General features: G+C 38.8%; 1 protein-coding gene across 1 annotated transcript in view; it reads left to right on the plus strand.

Annotated features, from left to right (window-relative positions):
• The window catches only part of nexmifb (neurite extension and migration factor b), a 92,956-nt gene that overhangs the window by 67,057 nt on the left and 6,546 nt on the right, over positions 1 to 19,353 (plus strand). Inside the window, exon 2 of the mRNA XM_088432014.1 lies at positions 12,004 to 12,134. Within this exon, the coding sequence (XP_088288140.1) occupies positions 12,032 to 12,134 (103 nt within the window). The 5' untranslated portion in view covers positions 12,004 to 12,031. The remainder of the gene's footprint in view (positions 1 to 12,003; positions 12,135 to 19,353) is intronic.

Genomic DNA, 19,353 nt, shown 5'->3' on the forward strand with positions numbered 1-19,353 from the left:
TTGCGAGTCGATACAAACAATACAAACTTTTCTGGAAATCACATTTAATGGCCAAGTCAGGGTACCAAAAAATGACTTAATTCCATTGGCATTTAGCACAGCCTCTAGCATAAATTAGCCGCTAGCTAGCAGTGCTCGACTTTGGCTGGCGAGAGTAGTCTGTCTCCGAAATGACTGCACTCTTTGATGCTGACATTTCGACAGTTCCTGCTCATACTGATCACTTTTTTACAAACCATGAGACAAATGAGAGTGCTGTCACTTTATTTAACCCTAACCACTAAAAAAATGCTCTCTTATTTGCTTTTAAACTTCAAAAATGTTGATTGGTTGAATCTTTTTAAGAATATAGTTGTATTTCAAAATGGTACGAATCTGATGAAGGGTTATTTTAGGAAGACTTTTTCTTAATCGTAAACATTAAATAGCCAACAGCAATCAAAAGAAAATCTCCAACCCAAAATACAATTTTTCTGTAACCTTTGACACACACTTTGCTTTTTTTTCATTATACGCAACGTGAATGCATTGATGTAAACGCTTTGACCTGTTACATTTACTCTCTGCGTGATCCCCCCCCCAGAAGAACCTTTCTCATTGACTAGTATTATTTGCACGGAGGCCCATTGACCTTCGACAGAACAATTCCGATTTTGCTGAGCGCAACACAAAGAGAACGATATGTTCCTATCTGAAAGGAAGAGCGCCGCAGTGCAGCTATTAGAATACGAGGAGAACGCCGGCAAGGCTGCGACAGTGAGAGGCGAGCAAATAAGAAGGCGGCTTTGCATGAACTTCACGTGTTCTCTGCTCTGCTTTCACACTCAGCAAGCATGTTACAAATGTGCCGTGTGTCTCCGGCTGGCTTAGAGCGCAAAGTCAACTTCACATGCACCCACTACTACTAATCTCCCACCCGAGTCTAATCCCTCGCTACCATTTCCATCAATGGGGATAGTGCATAGCAAATATGTCCAAGTTGTTCCTGTGGAGAGAACAAAGCGCTTGGCTACGGAAGCCTGTAGCTGACAATGTGAAGTAAACACTCTTTGACTTGCAAATTCATTCAAATGCATTCTTGTAGGCTTGATGCTAAAAACGTAGCATTTTTTTTTTTACTAGTGATTGCGCATACCTGATAGAATTATGGAGGAAACAAATGGCCAATACCATGACAACTCAAAATAAACCATTTTTTATGGTTTTTCATATTGTTTTTAGCATTCAGCCTTTTGTACTGTAGTTTTAGGTTCGAATGTATTTACAGATAACTTTAAATATACTTTTAGGATAAATGCCAAAAACAAAACATTTTATTCCAAAATAACACAGGGAATTGACTTGAACATGCTGCGCATAGAAACATGGCATTTACGGGAAAAAAGTTTGAATGGACATAATAACAAAACAAAGCTTATTAACAAATTTGACAAACATAATTTTGAAAATTTTTGTATAATGTTGGCCAAAAGGTGAAAAAAAAACTTTTAACGTTTGCATTCACAAGTCATTATATCTCGTGGCATTATGAAAAATGCTATGTTTTTAGCATATACCCTGCAAGGATTCATGCTTATTTTTAGGTTGGTATTTGCGTATACCTTCAACCGTACTTGTAGGCTAAATGCTACAAAACATAACATTTTATCCCAGAATGCCCTGGGGTATTGACTTGCACATGCACAGACACATGGCATTATGGGAAATAATGTTGAACACAAGAATTCGTGCTTATTTTTTTAATGTATTTGCAAATACCTTCAAAGGTCCTCATAAGATAAATTCTAAAAACATAACTTTTTATTCCAAAATGCCACAGGGTATACACTTCCACATGAGCATACATCGTGACATTATGGGAAAAAAATGTTGAACAGACATAATAACAAAACCAAAAAATACATTAAAAAAAACCTCATACAATAATTTGACTTGCAAAATTTATGAACAGACCCGTAAAATATTGGCCAAAAGCTGAAAAAACTCTTTGCTTTGACTTATGCATTCACAAGTCAATTAGCAACGTGGCATTAGGGTTAGCGTTTTTAGCATTTAGCCAACAAGAATTCATACTCATTTTTAGTTTTGAAGGTATTTGCAAATACCTTCAAATATACTTTCAAGCTAACTGCTAAAAACATAGGATATTATTTCAAAATGCCGCGTGGTTTTGACTTGCACATGTGCATACCTTGTGGTATTATGGGAAAAAATGTTGACCAGACAAAATAACAAAACCAGAAAATTTCCTTATTCATAAATTTGACATTGATCTTTTCAAATGTATTTGTAAAATGTTAGACAATAGCTGAAAAAAAAATGTTTGCGAATTCACAAGTCAATACCCAGTGTCATTGTGAGAAAAATGCTATGTTTTTAGCATTTAACTGAAAAGCATTGATCCATTTTAAAAAAAATCTTTTATTGTATATGCAAAGGCCATTTAGCACGCACGTTGTGTGACCCATATTTAAAATGAAAACTTCCATGTTTTTAACAGTTATCTTCAAATGCACAGGTGTTAAACTCAATGCCCGGGGGCCAGAACCGGCCCGCCACATCATTGTATGTGGCCCGCCAAATGCTGATTTGATTTCAAGTTTCTGGCTAAACTTGCAGGTTGTCTTAAAAAAGAAAAAAAAAATCTGTTCCAGATTTATCTTTTGAACAGTTTTTACCAGCCTCTGATTTCAAAACTAGGTAAGGATGTAAATAAGCGAAAATTGCGTTTATTAGACACGTTTTTCTATTTTTAAGTCCTAAATTTTCAGGATTTTACAGAAATTCAGGGGTACGTTAAAATTTAAGCAATGACTGACTTTTTTAGACTATTTTTAGATGTATTCCGGCCCTCTCACAGAAACTATTACTACAGTGTGGCCCACGATAAAAATTAGTTTGACACCCCTGTTCAAATAGTTTTAAAATAATGGTTACCCCACAATTGTCAGCACCGCACTTCTGTGCTTGACTTCTCCATATGTTTCAAAGTGTCCATGTCTGAAATGGATCCATGTGTGTCCTCCTAAGCTATTCTACTAGCTTCAAATTCTAACAATGAGATGTCTGACGCGGGTTATGCAAGCTTTCTGCAGACAGTAAATGCACCTTCCCTGAAATAGTAAACCTGCATTGAAAGGACAAGTAGCCAATTTGATGGTGGCTATTTGGTTCCCCGTGGTGCTTTGAGGGCTCCTCTGGTGGGGGTCTCATCCTCAGCGCTCGACTCATTCCCTCTGCGGATACATTGGACCTTTTGTACACGGGGTGCATATAATCTCCAATGTGAGATCTTGTTTCAGACTTTTCGGCAATTAACCACGGGCCTCTATTTCAGTCGTTCTTGTGGTGGGGGAAAAAAAAAAAGATCCAATCAGAGAAGTATGCAGTGAACCAGGAAGAAGCTTGCAGGAATTAGATTGTGCTGCAGATAGGTTCCATGCAAAGCAAGTAAACATGTTCTTATCTTGTTGTTGCACATGAACACGTCATGCGCTGAAGAAGCGGAGGAGGACAAGTGGAACAAAATGGTTTTTATCATTTTGCTCTATTTATGTTTCCTATTCTGAGCCTGCTCCATAAAGACATAAAGATACTGAATTATTATTTATTATTATTATTTTTTTTGTAGTATGATGTAAATTACGTGTGTCCAACATGACTTTGAAAACTGTGTCAACAATAACAAGCGGTGCCACTGTGTCAGCACACCTGAATTTTCCAGTACATTTACAGGTGTCAAACTGAAGGCCCGGGGGCCAGATCCGGCCCGCCATTTTGTATGGCCCGCGAATGATTTGATTTGACTTCAAGTTTCTGGCTTAAACACTAAACTTGTCTCCTTTTCTCTCCTTCAATCTTGCCTTCCTTCCATTTCTTCATTCCTTCGTTCTCTCCTTTTCTCTCATTCCTTCACATTTCTTCCTTCCTTTTTTCTCCTTTCTTCTCTCCCTCCTTCCTTTCCTCCCTCCTGCCTTCAATTGTTCTCCCTTTCCTCCCTTCCCTTCTTACACCTTCCTTCCTTTCTTCCTTCCTCCCTCCCTCCCTCTCCCCTCTTGCCCTTCCTTCATTCCTTCCTCCTTTCTTCCTTCACTTTTATTTTTCCCTTCTTTCCCTCCTTTTCTCTTTCCTTCCATTTTTCTCTCCTTTTGTCTCTGTCCTTCACTGCTTCCTCCTTACTCCCTCCTTTCTTCAATCGTTCCCCTTTCTTCATTTCTCTTCTTCTGTCTTCCTTTCTTCCTCTTCCTTCAGATTCCTTCCTCCTTTATTTCTACCTTCCTCACTCCCCTTTCTCTTTCCTTTTCTTGTCTTTTATCTCCTTACTTCACATCCTTCCCTTCCTTTTTTCTCTCCTTTTCACTCGTTCCTTCCCCTCCTTTATTCTCCTTCCTTCACATCCCTCCCTTCTATTTTTTCTCATTTTCTCTCCGTAAAATTTACTTCAGGGTCATTCCGGCCCTTTGACAGAAAGTATACCTACTATGTAGCCCACCATATAATGACTTTGACACCCCTGCAATACATATTTAATGAATAAATTCAATGACATTCATACATTAGTCTCTTTTTTTAAAAAATGTAGTGTTCCCTCTTTTTTTTTCCGTGTATAATTGCAACCGGAAAGCCACCGCAATAAGTGAATTCCACAAAGTAGGATTTGCCCAACTCCACCCCTTCCAGACGGACGTGTCAAAAAATAAAGCATCAATACTTTGTCATTTTAGCCTTACAACAATATTTTCTGGATTTGCATCCACGCGCACGCACTCTTTATCGCCTCGCAGTCTTGTGTTGTTTTTGCACCCGCCCCCATAACCGCAATAGTATGTTGCTCCATATACAATGTAGAAATGCCTCTAAAAGTACAGTCATTTCTTTTCAATAACGCACAACATGTGTGTTAATTGGACAGCCATAATATATGTAACCACTTATGTCATTTTTGTCAAATTCACCTAAATTGTGCAGCAAAACAACAAAATGAGGGGGTACTGTAAAAAAAAAAAAAGGATGCAATGTGTTTCATAAAATCTAGCCTACTTTTCTTTCTTTGACTTTGTGGGCACAAACTTTTTTTCTTTCAGAACATATAACATACAGTGCATCAGAGCATGCTGAGCGACAGGGTGGAAAAGTTGATCTCGGGGAAAAACATTTTGGGCACCCCTGTTGAACTATATGATGATTGTTTATTTGGTAGATAATTTGTTTTATACCGGATTCTTTTGATTTTAGACATTTTTCATATAATATTTTCCATATGTGATTTCCAGCCTAATATAAAATATATGTAATCCCAAGATATAATATAATATAATTCCAAGAAACGTTGTGTTTTTTGTATTTTATTATTGTGTTTGCATTCTTTTTTCATAATGATACGGGCTACTGTACAGAAGTGTCAATATACTCAGTGGCATAATATGAAAAATGCTATGTTTTTAGCCTTTTGCCGAATACATCGAATTTGCACATCCGTTTGTGTGCTTTTGCCAGTCACAAATTTTACCTACACTTATCCTTTCCTTTCTTTGTACCGAGTTCCCTTATGATTCCCATTTCCTCTAATATGTTCTGCACGCTATTTCCAGCATACAGTAACTTTTAATCAGTTATAACTCCAAGAAATGTTGCATTTTGTGTGTTTTAATATGTTTGCATTTTTTTCCATTATGCCATGGGGTATGTGTCAATAATATGTGGCATACTGGGAACCATGCTATGTTTTTAGCATTCAGCCTACAAATATGTCGGAACAAATTTGCGCATTTCATTGTAGCAGAGCCCACGACCAAGGTTGGCGCTTTTACTGATGATTTTTCCCTCTTTTATATATGAGCAACTTTGTCCATACATTCTATTGGATTACCTTCACCTTGATCACTGTAATCACCTTCACCATAAGAGCTGAGATCATAATATTCAAACGCTTACAAATGTAAACTTAATAAAATATCGTTCCGATTATAAACAAGCATACATGAAATGAAATATGCATTACAACACACGTTTTGCCTGTTCGGAGGGACTTGCTTGTAAATGTGCAAACTCAAAAGCTGTAAGCCAAATCCAGAATCAAGCTGCCTTTAATCCATGTCGCTACACCAAAGGTCCGAAGAAAAAAAGTGTCTAAGACAAAGCCGGAAGTTACAGCTCAAGCATCAACTATCAAAAATAAAATAAGACTGTAACTTTTTAACATATGGTTATTTACATTCAAACGTTCCTTCCCTTTCTTTGTACCAAGTTCCTATATGTTCTATATGTGATTTCCAGCATAATTTTCCATTTCATTATCCGTTTCATCCGTTTCATTATTGTGTTTGCAGTTTGTTTTCTATAACGCCATCGATTATGTGTCAAGACTTTGTGACATAATGGGAAAAATGCTATGTTTTTAGCATTTAGCTTACAAAATACGTCTGAAAAAAATGCGCGCATTTGTTTGAATGGGTTGCCAGTCACCAATTTTATCCCATGCATCCGTACTTTCCTTTCCTCCCTTTGTACCGAGTTTCTTTATGATTCCCATGCCAAGTGACGGCGTTGGCGCTCCCCGCGAGGAAACAAATCACAGAATGATTTTGCTACAAGCAGGCATGGTGGAATTCTCCCAGAGGTTTTCCCCTTGTTAGCCCTACGGCTCAGAGTAAATGCTCGCTGTATTCCAGTTAGTCCATCATGATTAGTAAAGCGGCCTTCGGTCACGTCTTGATGGAGATGCTAAGCGGAGGTAAATTCTCGCCTGATATGTGAAGCATGCACGACAATCATGAATAGCATGGCGGATAAACAACAATGTTTGAGGCGTACGGTAGGGGGTGAACTGTTGCAATTTGCTGCCTTTGCCTTTCTCTGGCTTTCTTTTCTCCTTGTGATTGCATGGGCGGCCTCTGCCAGAGCATACTGGTGCATGCTTGGCCTTGGGGCTTTGTGTTGCACACATGCAACCGGCCATGAACACACACACGCACGGGGGCCTCAATCACGACACATCCCCAATCCACACTCTGATGTCTGGCAGCACCTCTGTGGCCTGACTAGCCGTCCCGCTGAGTGTGGTGTCCATGCCACTGCGGACACACATTGCTCAGTGGCCACAGCCAATTTTTAATAGGCCAATGTGTGACTTCACTTTTTCCCAGTCTTTGCAATTGTTGTCTTTCCACTGCTTGAAAGGGTTGTTGCATGCACGGTTAGTGCATGTGATGTAAGGATACATTTTTAAGAAAAATAAAAAAAAGCACGATTAACTCATTCAATCCCCAAAACATATTATTTGTGTTTTAAGAGTACAGCCATCTGTATTTGTTTTTAAAACTTTTGCGGTGATTTGTCCAATTCTTTAACCTTAACATCAAAGTAGGGCTGCACGATTATGGACAAATTTGAATAATCGCGATTATTCAAACATGCCTATTTATTGCCCCCTTTTTTTTTTTTAAACAAGCAGTATATAAAAAAGGCTCGATACTTTCAAATAATAATAATAAACTAAAATAAATAAATAATTCAAAGAAATTCACCTAAAACATGGCACACAGAGCAACACAGCTAACTGACTTGCCGAGTGCAAACCAATGACAAAAATGAAGCCTACTTAGAACCGAGCAGATTATTGACTTTTAAACCAATTTCAGTCAATTAGCAGTTGAATATTTATTTTCGGGAATTTCAAACCAAATTTATCCTAATTTTTTTGCGAATTGGGATTTTTCAAAATAGGTCTCAATTGACAGCTAGCAAGGAATCATTTAGTTATCAAATTTTTATAAACAAAATTTGAACTTTTTCAGTGAACTTCATTTAAACTTTGAAACAAAGATTTTATAGTGCTATCTTTAAGTGTATTTTAGTCAACTCCAGAGGAGCATCATCTGTTTTATTGCCGGATTGTCTTCTGATTGTCACTAATGACAATGAGCATCTGTAAAAAAAATAAAAAACAAAATAAAGGCACGCAACATTTTAAAAATTAGTCACTATATCACAAATAAGCACCTGAACTCGACATACCTTTTTGTTACCTCCAGCATTATTCAAGCTTCAACTCGAAACCGCTAAAGTGTTGCCCTTTATTGATTGGTGCAAAGAGAATGATAACTTTCTTGCAACTGCAGAAATGCAAAATGTTGTCTTCCATTCCTCTATTTAATGGGCTGTGCTGTTTGTTTTTTTCATTAGTGAACCTTACTTTTAACCTTGTGCTGGGAAATGAAAACTTTTCTATAGCGCACTCTGGTAATTCTGACAAAACCACCTGCAGCAAACATTATTTTTCAACTGAGGATGAAATATTCTACATGAATACAAAACAACATTGAAAGTTTCCCATGCCTTAAACAAAAAACACGATATTACATCTTAGGTTCTTAGCTGAATGGTAAACATCTCATGTAGATACTGTTGGTTTCTATGTAACAAGCTAGATAACAAAGTTTGTACCTGATTTTCTGAACTAACGGCAGTTAGTCAAGTATTTTATTCATCTCCTATATTACTCATGATAGCTTCGTTAGTGTTGTTGTTATTTCGCAGAAAATGTGTCTAGATTCCCTACAAAGCTAGCTAGATAGCTTGGTTCTTGCCACAAGAAAGTTAGCTTCACTACTGCATGGCTAGCATAGTAGCGCATAGTCTATAGTTAAGAGAGCTTGTTTATCTGCCAGTTGAGTAGCACCAAACTGGCAGATTATTCCTTTCTGGACCTGAATTTCCGTCTCTGTGAGACAGCTTTGATTGGACTTATTTTGGTTAGCTAGCAAGACAGTTAGCTGAATTCCTTATATACCATTGAATATTAGCTACAATGGGGTGATGATAGCTCAGGTGGTTGTAGCAGCTGCACATATAAGGGCACATGTGACGTCTGAGTTGAAGTCACCCAGTGAGGCACCGAGCCCGCCATCGTAAGCCGAGTTCCCTTCAGGTAGCTTCTCCAGCTTTCCTTGCTCTCAGGTCAGTGGGCAGCTAATGAAATCTGGAAGCAATAGGATGAAAGAGACGAGCTGTTTATAGTCAGCCATGCACTCCCTTTCTCTTATTGTTGACCGTCTGTCTTAATCTCCCAGACAGCCTTTTCTCACCGCGAGGAGATCATGTTATTAGATCCCCTCCTCTGGCTCATTTGTCATCCTGCTTCTCCAGTCCTCCAGAGAGGAGCTGGGAGAAGAAGTGGGGGTGCTAGGAAAGACTATCAACAAGCGCAAGGCGAAATCATCAAATATTAATTTCCTGGGCCCCGAGTCTCTGTCATCATATTTCTTTCAAGATGGACGGCAGATTAATATTCCGCATTAGCGGTTCTTTTCAGTTTACCACTGTACGCTTTGGGTTCGGTTGAAGCTTGATATGTTACAGTATTACAGTACCTCTCAAAAAGTGGGGCGCGGCCCCCGATTCCAGGGGGAACAGATTTTACTTTTTCCGTTTAAAGTATAATTGCACATGTATAACACCTGGGGATGCAGTGGCGCTCTCATTGTCAAAGACTGTGCTGGAGTTTTAAACTTTTAAATTACTGTCAACATTTTTTTCTAAATAGAACACCCCCCCCCCCCCCCCCGCCCCCCTTGAGGTGCTGATGATAAATACGATTATTGTCTATTATTGTCTAAACTGTATAAGTAGACCTAAACCTGTATTCTTTTTAACATTACCAAAATAAAAAGCAAAATAAATACACTTTCGATAACTGTTTATGTATTATAGCTTTTATACGGGTTACAGCTTAGTCTAAAACAGAAAAAAATAACTTAAGTGCATCCAAAAAAACCGGAATATTCTTATTTTATTGCAATTACACTTCCTGTGACAAAAACAAATCATTTTCCCTTCGGTCATCTGCGCCCCCCCTGGCATCACCTCACACTCCCTCAGGGTGGGACATAATATTTTAAAGATAATGATCTTATTTAAACCCTTGAGTGTCAATTTGGACCCAATATGGGCATTGAGCTAGACACTTGTAACAAAAAGCATTAAATAAAACACACTAAGAGACCGGTAATTAGGATAGATTGTCAAAACAGGTAGAGGTTCAAATTTTTACCTCTGCATTTTAGTTATAAATGGATTTTTTACATTGATTTTTTTTTTTTTTATAACGCCCTGTTTTAAATGTTTTTAAAATGCTGTATATGCTCCAATTTTGAAGTAACTTAACCACATTTTTAATGGAAAGCCCATTTTATCAATACATCCAGAAACTCTTTTTAAATCAACAAAACAATATATTTGAGGGTTTTTTTGTTTTTTTTTTGCAGTTTGATTAAAAAATGAGGTTCAATATGAATTTGAATCGGGCGGCTCGGTGGCGCAGTGAAGAGCACGAAGAGGCACGAAGAGGCCTTCCTGTGTGGAGGTTGCATGTTCCCCCCGAGCCTGTGTGGGTTCTCTCCGGGCACTCCGGCTTCCTCCCACTCCCCAAAAACATGCATGGCAGGTGAATTGAACATACTAAATTGTCCTTAGGTGTGATTGGTCGTTCGTCTCTGTGTGCCCTGCGATTGGCTGGCAACCAGTTCAGGGTGTCCCCTGCCAACTGCCCGAAGCCAGCTGAGGTAGGCGCCAGCAAGCCTGCGACCCCTGTGGGGATAAACGGCCATAGAAGATGGATGGATGGATGAAATTGAATCATCATTATTTTCTTTGAAACTCTTAATTGGCATTGGAATTGATCCAAACAGTCTTTTAATATAATCGAAAGATATTTTCAACCGTTTTTCAGATAGTACTTCCCACAAATGATCTTTATTCTTAATTTCTGATTGAAACGTTTGACTGATTTATCTGATTGTTTTGTTGCCATTACCTTTAGCGCAGCTCCATCTAGCGGATGCATAACACAACCCTAGCCACTACTTTAGCTTCTATTCTTTGCGCCCTATAATGCGGTGAGTCTCATATATAAAAACATTTTTAAAATTGGTAATTCGTTGAAGGTGCGCCCCATAATCTAATGCGCCTCATAGTGCGGAACATGCGGTAAATAAAACAAAAATGACTTTCCACTGCCTGGCCAGTTAAAAGGGGTCTTTGAAGTCAAAAGCCGTCCACGGTAGAGAATGCATTCAATGTGTATATGCGCATTGCCTCAGCTGGCTCCAGATCACCTGTGACCTTGAACAGGAAGTAAATGGCTTGACATATTTGACATATAAGACAAAACGTTTCAAAATGTGCAAAACACAATCCCTGCAGCCCCCTAGTGGTCGGATGTCGCCTTTACAACACCGACGTGGGAATCGTGCATTCCCTACCGTAGCAAAGTGAAACAAGCCATTTGTGCCATCCAACCCATTTTCAGTGCGATGCGCTTGGCTGACAAACTTCAACCGCTGTCTTTTTTCTTTCTCTCTCCTTTAGCGCAACTGTTTTGTGTCAACCTGCATGCTTTTGCCTCTCCTGCGCCACATAGACACTCAGTCATTCCCCCGGCGCAGTCCCCATAAGTCGCAACAGTAAACGAGTCGGTGTTCACAGTGTGCTGTCACCGCCTCAGCCACATCTCTTTAATCTCCCCTCTTTGAGCCGCATTGGTTTTCCTCGGCGCCGAGGCGCATGGGAGGGAGGCAGTCGGCTAATTACAATAAACAAATATGCTCAGAGCTGCCTATGTGAGGTTGGCATAGGTTAACAACTGCGCTATAAATGTTAAATGAAGCTTAAAATAGGAAAGATTGGCGCAGTTTCCATAGTGATCTCAGTCGTGTACTTTCTTGCTTGGCAAAGTTTAAATTAATCTTAGGCTGGAATCTGTGATACAGAGAAGAAAGAGAGATGGTTTGCTACCCCGAGGGCCCGTTTGATGTCTCTGTCATGTTTTCCCTCAATTACTGTAACTTTGTGCTTGTCGAAGCCTCGCGCGGATCTTTGCTGTAATGAAATCTAGTACACTAGCGTTAATGTCATCATGCATTAGAAACAACTGCATTCACACTTTAATGATGGCTTCCCCTGTCTCTCTCTCTCCCCCTCGCACTCTCTGGCTCACTTCAACAGGTGGGACAGTCGAAATGATGCGTAGTGCATGCAGCCTGGAGCCGTATTGATGGACGTGTTAACAGACAGCGGTCTCACACTGATTGTGAAGACTTCCCAGGCGGATAATGCAATTGGCGTGGAGAGCACAGGTGAAATTGTCTTACTTTTCCTGTACATGATGTACACTCTAACAAACGGGTAAAAAAAAAAAAAAAAAAAGCCGGATAAAAATAACCCAAACTGTGTCAAAAAGGGAAGAATCCACTACTTGAGTCAATTTAAGAAAAACAATTCAAATGTTCTGTTGCTATTTTAGAGTAAATACTGTTAAGACAGTTGGGACAGAAATAACCCAAATTGGGTCAAAGATGACACAATTTTCGAAAAATTAAATTAAATTTGGTCAAAATTGCATCAAACCATTACTTAGTTTGACCAGTGGAGAGCACAGGTGAAATTGTGTAACTTTTCCTGCACATGATATACACTCTAAAAAGTGTTGGGTCAAAAACAACGCAGATTGTGACAAAAATAACCTAAATAGGGTCAAAAAGGGAGGGATCCACTACTTGGGCCAATTTAAGCAAACTTTCTAAATGTTCTGTTGTTATTTTAGAGTAAATACTGTGAAGAGAGTTGGCCTAAAAATAACCCAAATTGGGTCAAAAAGGATGACCCAAATTTAGAAAAACATTTTTCGGGGGTCAAAATTGGATGAAGCCAGTACTTGATTTTGTTTGACCTGTGGAGAGCACAGGTGAAATTGTCTTACTTTACCTGCACATGATGTACACTGTTGGGTCAAGAATAACCCAAATTGGGACTAATAATTCAAACAGGGTCAAAAAGGGAGATATTTACTATTTGGGTCGATTTGAGCAAGCTTTCTAAGTGAACTGTTATTTTACAATAAATACTGAAATGATAGTTTGTGGAAAAAATAACCCAATTGAGATTTTTTGATCCAAGTTTCGAAAAACAAAAGCATTTTTTTGTTGTTGTCAACATTGGATCAAGCCACTACTTGATTTAGTTTGACCTGTGGAGAGCACAGGTGGAATTGTCTTACTTTACCTACACATGATAAACACTCTAAAATGTCGTTGGGTTAAAAAGAACCCAAATTGGGACAATAATAACCCAAACAGGGTCACAAAATGAAGTATCCACTATTTGGGTAGGTTTGAGCAAGCTTTCTAAATGTATTTTTGTTGTTTTAGAGTAAATTCTGTAAAGATAGTTGGGCCAAAATTCACCCAAATTGGGTCAAAAAGGATGACCCAATTTATGGAAAATAAAATAAAATTTGGTCAAAATTGTATCAATGTACTACTTGATGTAGTTTAACCCACAGGTGAAATTGTCTTGCTTTCCCTGCACACTATATACGCTCTAAAAATTGTTGGGTCACAAAGAACCCAAATTGGGAAAATAATAACCCAAAAGAGTCACAAAGTGAGGTATCCACTATTTGGGTCGATTTGAGCAAACTTTCTAAGTGTTTTGTTGTTATTTTAGAGTAACTATTGTAAAGTTAGTTGGGCCAAAAATGACCTAAATTGGGTCGAAAAACCTATGAAGCCAGAAGCGGGGAGTCAATTTAAACTCAGAATTTCATCCATGGCTTGATGGTCCCGAATGACGTCGACTCAGATGAAAGCCAATTCCTTCGGAGACAATGCTGGAAAAAAGGCAGGAAGGGAGACAAGCTGCGGGATAAGGACCGCCATGAATCACGCCGCACTTACTCACCGCTTATTATGAACATCCTGTACCGGCTGCATTGATTTCTCGCCAGCATTCACTCAGGATATCTCTTCTAGTGAAGATGGAGCAATAGGTAGCAAACAGCTTGCGTAGTTGGCCTAGCAGCTGGATGAGCGAACGCCCCAGGTGGCTGAGCTCAGCCGAGGGGCTACATCAGCATTTTGTGAATGTAAGGGCCTCGATATAACAAGGATAAGGCGGGCGGGGAGTTGCAAAGGAAGCAGATAGCAAGTCGAACAGGCAGAAAGTCAGCACGGAGAAGAAGAAGTGATAAAGATGGCACACATGGAGGGGGAACTATTAAAAGGAAAAAAAAATTAAAGTCAGCGGAAAAAGCAGAATCAGCTTTTTTTCCCATTCGTGCTCATCTATAGTGATATGATATTGGAGAGGACAGGAAAATATTTCATCACTGTTGGGCTTCAATTATTTGTCTGTTTACCATATTGTCCAATGAAATAGAATAGAATAGAATAGAATAGAATAGAATAGAATAGAATAGAATGCCTTTTTTAGTTTCTAGCCCGTTTTTGGGATACTCAAGCACATCTAAATTGAATCCAATTTTCTCAATCCAATTTTGATGTATGTCATTTTTAAACAAGCTTGAGACCTAATTATATGAATGGGCAGTATTTTACTGACAATTTGCAAAAAATTCACTGGACAGGTTCAGTTAATTTAGAACATTTAATAAACAACACACAAGGAAGGAAGACAAGAGATTTTAGATTATTTTTGCTTGCGAGAACAGTTACAGTCATACTGTTCTGCCAAGACATCCTTATCCTCTTTTATTCATCAGACCATCCCTAGTTACAATTCGTTGCTGCCCTAAAGGGTTTTCTGGGGAGCACACAGAGCAAATCAAATAGTGGTGTGTGTGTGTCCCTGCTATAAGATCATTTATCAGTTCATACAATGGCTACTGAACTTCTCTCCTAGGACATAATGGCCAGCCACAGACTATCCCGTCCTGTAGTTAGGTCACGGTGTCCCTGTTTGCTCCTTCCACAGAAAACTTTCATGATCCAAACAAGGTTATACTGCTAAATAAAAGCTTTCCATTACAATAAGAGCAAATATGGGATAACTTATGTACATTTATTTGAGCATTTACTTTTATTTTTATAACATGTTTACTGCAAATGCTCCCACATCAAAAATGGTTTGTAAATTGACTTTCCCCTTATATAGTGCTTTTCTACCTTGGGTACTCAAAGTGCTTTACATTAACTAGTCAGTCTTGCTCAAGGTCACTTGGACATGGTCTTAATGATCGGGGAATCGAACTCACAGCCTCTCAGCTGGGAAATGACCACCTTACCACCGAGCCATGCTACCGCATGGCTTTTGTTTTACTCATCACTTTTCCCTCAAGCAATTTTTCACAGATGAAAACGGTACCTTCCAATGAGTTCATGACAGTATAACAGATGTTAGCATGATCAATGCAAAATGTAATCGAGAAGCACTATTTTAAATCAACATACAATTTTTCGGTTCAAACCCGCCACCAGATATATACTGTATTATACAGTGATCCCTCGCTACTTCATGCCTCCCCTATCACACCCTCAGTGCATTGTGGGGTTTTTTGGGGGGGGAGATAAAAAAAAAACAACAACAACAAAAAACTATATTTTGGAGAGACACTTTATGGATGTTTCCTACATGCCGGACAGACGAGATAAATATAAATGCACTTGCCACAGGCATTCCTCGGATGTTGAACTGCTGCAGTACACACATTTACTTAAATCTTAAATTATTAAACCTTATACAGCAAGTGTACTGTTAGCCCTTCTCTTCCCATTCCTTTAGCTGTCGTCTCACGGAGAGCTATGGTTCTATTTGCGGCGTCGAAAGTGTAATTAGAGTAAAGCATGTAGCTGACCAAACGTGATAAAAAGCAGAGTTTACATTTGAAATTCCAATCTATTACAAAAGAAATCTAGGTAAGAGATTTAGAGTGCTCCGTTGCAACGCTGTTTTTTCCTTCTTTTCCTTCGCGTCTACCTAAGAGCGTGTGTGAGTTTCATGAGGGAGACGGGCACTCCTACAAGCCATGCTCCTGGAGTGACCATTGACCAATGAGGGCAGGAGTTGTAATGTACTCCTGCCCCAACTGCACCGAGGCGTTGTAAATCTCTTACCTAGATTTTTGTTGTCCTATATTGAAATTTGAAGCGTAAACTCTGATTGTTATCATGTTCGGTCACCTACAGGGTTCCCTCTAATGAGACTTCCGGGTGCAGCTCTATAACTGCAGCTCTCCGTGAAACTACAGCCAAAAGGATGGGAAGGGATAACAGAACAGTTACTGTATACTGTATAAGGTTCAATAATTTAAGTAAACAAATGTACTTCAGTAATATATTACTTCACATTAAAAAAAAAAAAATCAGGTACCCACATACATATGATACACATGCATGAAAATTTTGTCTGGGGGGTTGATGGGTGACGCTGTCACTTATTAAGGGGGAGATTCTGTTCCCATCACTCTATTATATAAAAAATATATACAGCATGTGTAAATATCTATCTGTTATCCATCCAGCCGTCTATTTTCTAAACAGCTAATCCTGTTCGCGTTCCCTTTCGGTGAGCAGGAGCCTAGCCCAGCTGTGAAAATCGTTCCTGACAGAATGTGGAACTTAAGACTGTATCATGTGTGGCTGTGTGTCATGTGACAAACTCATAAATGGAGTCCCACTTGCCCATTTGTCTCTCTCTGCGGTCCCCCTTTTGGCAAGGACAGATCATTCCACACAGTCTCATCATGGCAGAGGGCAGTTCCAGCTTCCTTCAGGTGGATGAATCCCCGAATGTCATGTCCTGAAAAATAAGCCTAGTCTAGTCAGGTCTGGTGTACTTTGGCTGTCTAGCGTAGTCAGACGCTGCGGGGCTGAGGATCCCGACCGTTCGCTGCCGCCTGCCAGCAGTGGATGTCGCTCCATATGGTCAGTGTGAGTGTCACTGCCAGATTGCATGAGCTGTTTCACGTCCACTTTCCATTTCAACTTGTCTTACAATGGGATCAGCTTCATTAATGAGCATTGTGATCTGGGGTCACTCCCAAAAAACAGTTGGGTCAAAAACAAAAACCCGACTTTGACCTGAATGTGTGAATGTGTTCTTGTTATTGTAGATTGGGAGATGGTATTGGGTCAAAAAGAAACTAAAGTGGGTCAAACATAACACAAATTGGTCCAAAATGGAATGATTCCCATTTATTTTTGTTATTTTTTAAATTTAAAACCATGTGTGTAATACAAGTGGAATTGATTTCTCTATTTACACAATATTTTCTTTAAAAAAAAGATCCAAAAGATCCCAAGTTGGGTCAAACATAACCCAAATTGGTTCAAAAGTGACTTTTTTCCTACAGTGATTTGAATGTGTTAATGTTATTATGGTTGAAAAACGCCTAGAAAAATATTGGGTAAAAAATAACCCAAATTGGGCCAAAAGAGTTAACCCAAATTTTTGCACCCATAAAACTGTTGGGTCAAAAAAAAAAAAGGTCAAAATTAGATCAACATGCTACTTGGTCTAGTTTGAACCAACGATTGGATCTTTATGTATTAAAAAACAATAGAGAAAATGAGTCAAATTGACCCAAATAGCAGGTTGGTCCAATTTGAAGCAAAATTGGGTTCAATCTAATGTGGAATCAACTCCATATATAAGCAATGTGGTCTGGATGACACGTTACTGAATTGTGGCAGCTGGATTTCAAGTGCTTGTCTTGCTAACATCTGCTAGCTTACACGAAAAAGTAACATTACATTGTGGCGAGTGAATGCTTGTGTGGCTTCCCATCCCTGTTTGACCTTTAATGTCAAACGTGATTTGTCAGCTAAAGTCATTGCTGTAAGACACTGTGAGCATGTGTGTGTGTGTGATTGTGTGTATGCACATATATGCGTGTGTGCGTGTGTGTGTGTGTACCTGTCTGACTGATCTGTGGCACATTCTGAACAGCTGAAGAGCTAATGGTCCAGCTGGAGACAGATGGCCCCTCGATAACACTATCCCCCCCGAAGCCAATACGCACATGCATCACTCTCTCACACACACACACACACACACACACATTCCAGGCTTGCACACACTGGATCAGAATTTTTGATCTCATATGAAGAGCCAGTCAAAATAAATTTTTGAATATACATTTAATGTTTGCAGGCTAATTAAGAAGACCGTTCCCATATGCTGATTGAGTTGTGAGTCAACTACTACAAATATATGTACTGATAGTTATTTTCCAACTTTGTTTCCAATGAAAGTAATGAAGCAGCTCCAGCTTGCATAATTAATTAAAAAAAATATATATCTCACATTTGGTACCTGGGCCTTCAGTGGAAATGTACTCATTTCCTCATACCACTTCACAATGATAAAAACCATCAATACTACAAACATTTTGAGATCAGGCAACTATGTCTCATACAGTTGTCCAGAACCAGTCTAATCACATGACAAACAAATTAAAAGCTTATATAATATTCCAGATACTGATGATTGAATATATTAATTAATATGTGCAGATTGTGACAGATTGTATCGCTTTTCAAAATTGGCTTGCTCTAGCCATCAAATCTGAAAACGAAAAAAAAATGTCAGTTGTTACTGTGGGCATATTAAAGTCATTCAATTCGAAAGACGTGTTTTTACGTTTTTGTTTTTGTTTTTCACAAATAAAAGTAATCAATTTACTGCAAATATTTTAGTAGTATAAGTGTTTTAGGGTTAGGCCAAACATAATTGATTATGTACGTTAGTACTCAAGTAATCAATTATTATAGTAATTGAAATACTCAAGTAATCAATTACTTTACGCTCTTAAATAATCATTTACCTCAGTGCGCAGGTTAATTGCCCAAAGTAATCAACTATTTTAGTACTTTGCTACATGAAATAATCAAGTATTTCATTATTTAATTACCAAAAGCAATTGATTACTTGAGTACTTCATTCCTTTACTAGCAGCCATTTCTAGAGCCTCCTTTTGCCAAACACCAAAATAAAATGGAAAGTGTAAAGAAATACCTGCGATTGAAAGTCTAAACTCTAAACCAAAAAAAAAGTAACAATACGTCTTTGGGATTGAATGAATTAAGCGACCCTACAAGAAGACACCTTTTTTTCAAACAATTATTTAACGGCTCAAATACGGTACTGCTTTGTCAACGTATAGTTAAATGGTAAAAAAAAAATAAAAAGAAAACGGTGCTTGGGCTTGGATTGTGTCTGCAAATTAGAGATTAACATTTGACTATATGAAATGTTCGTTTCTATTTCACAAAGAATGTGACCGTATCATCAGCAAGGCCCGTTCCGCTACCATTATTTAGAGAACGGAAGGCAAAATTAGTAATCGCTGTGATGCTCTTACACGCTAACACATTGCTGCAATTGCACTTTTCTGACGACGGGAGGAAGCAAGAGGATGCCTATTTCCCCGGGGATGGCCGTCGTTAAATGATGTAGCAGCATACATGTGTGCTTTTCATGACCGGCGGGCTTGTTGCAACATTTGTGCAGGACACAAGCCCATGAGACGCGCTCTTGCAAATTTCATTACCTCGCTGA

Source organism: Hippichthys cyanospilos, chromosome 13, assembly GCF_059441005.1.
Source record: "Hippichthys cyanospilos isolate Australia breed blue-spotted pipefish chromosome 13, RoL_Hcya_1.0, whole genome shotgun sequence".
Taxonomy (NCBI): domain Eukaryota; kingdom Metazoa; phylum Chordata; class Actinopteri; order Syngnathiformes; family Syngnathidae; genus Hippichthys; species Hippichthys cyanospilos.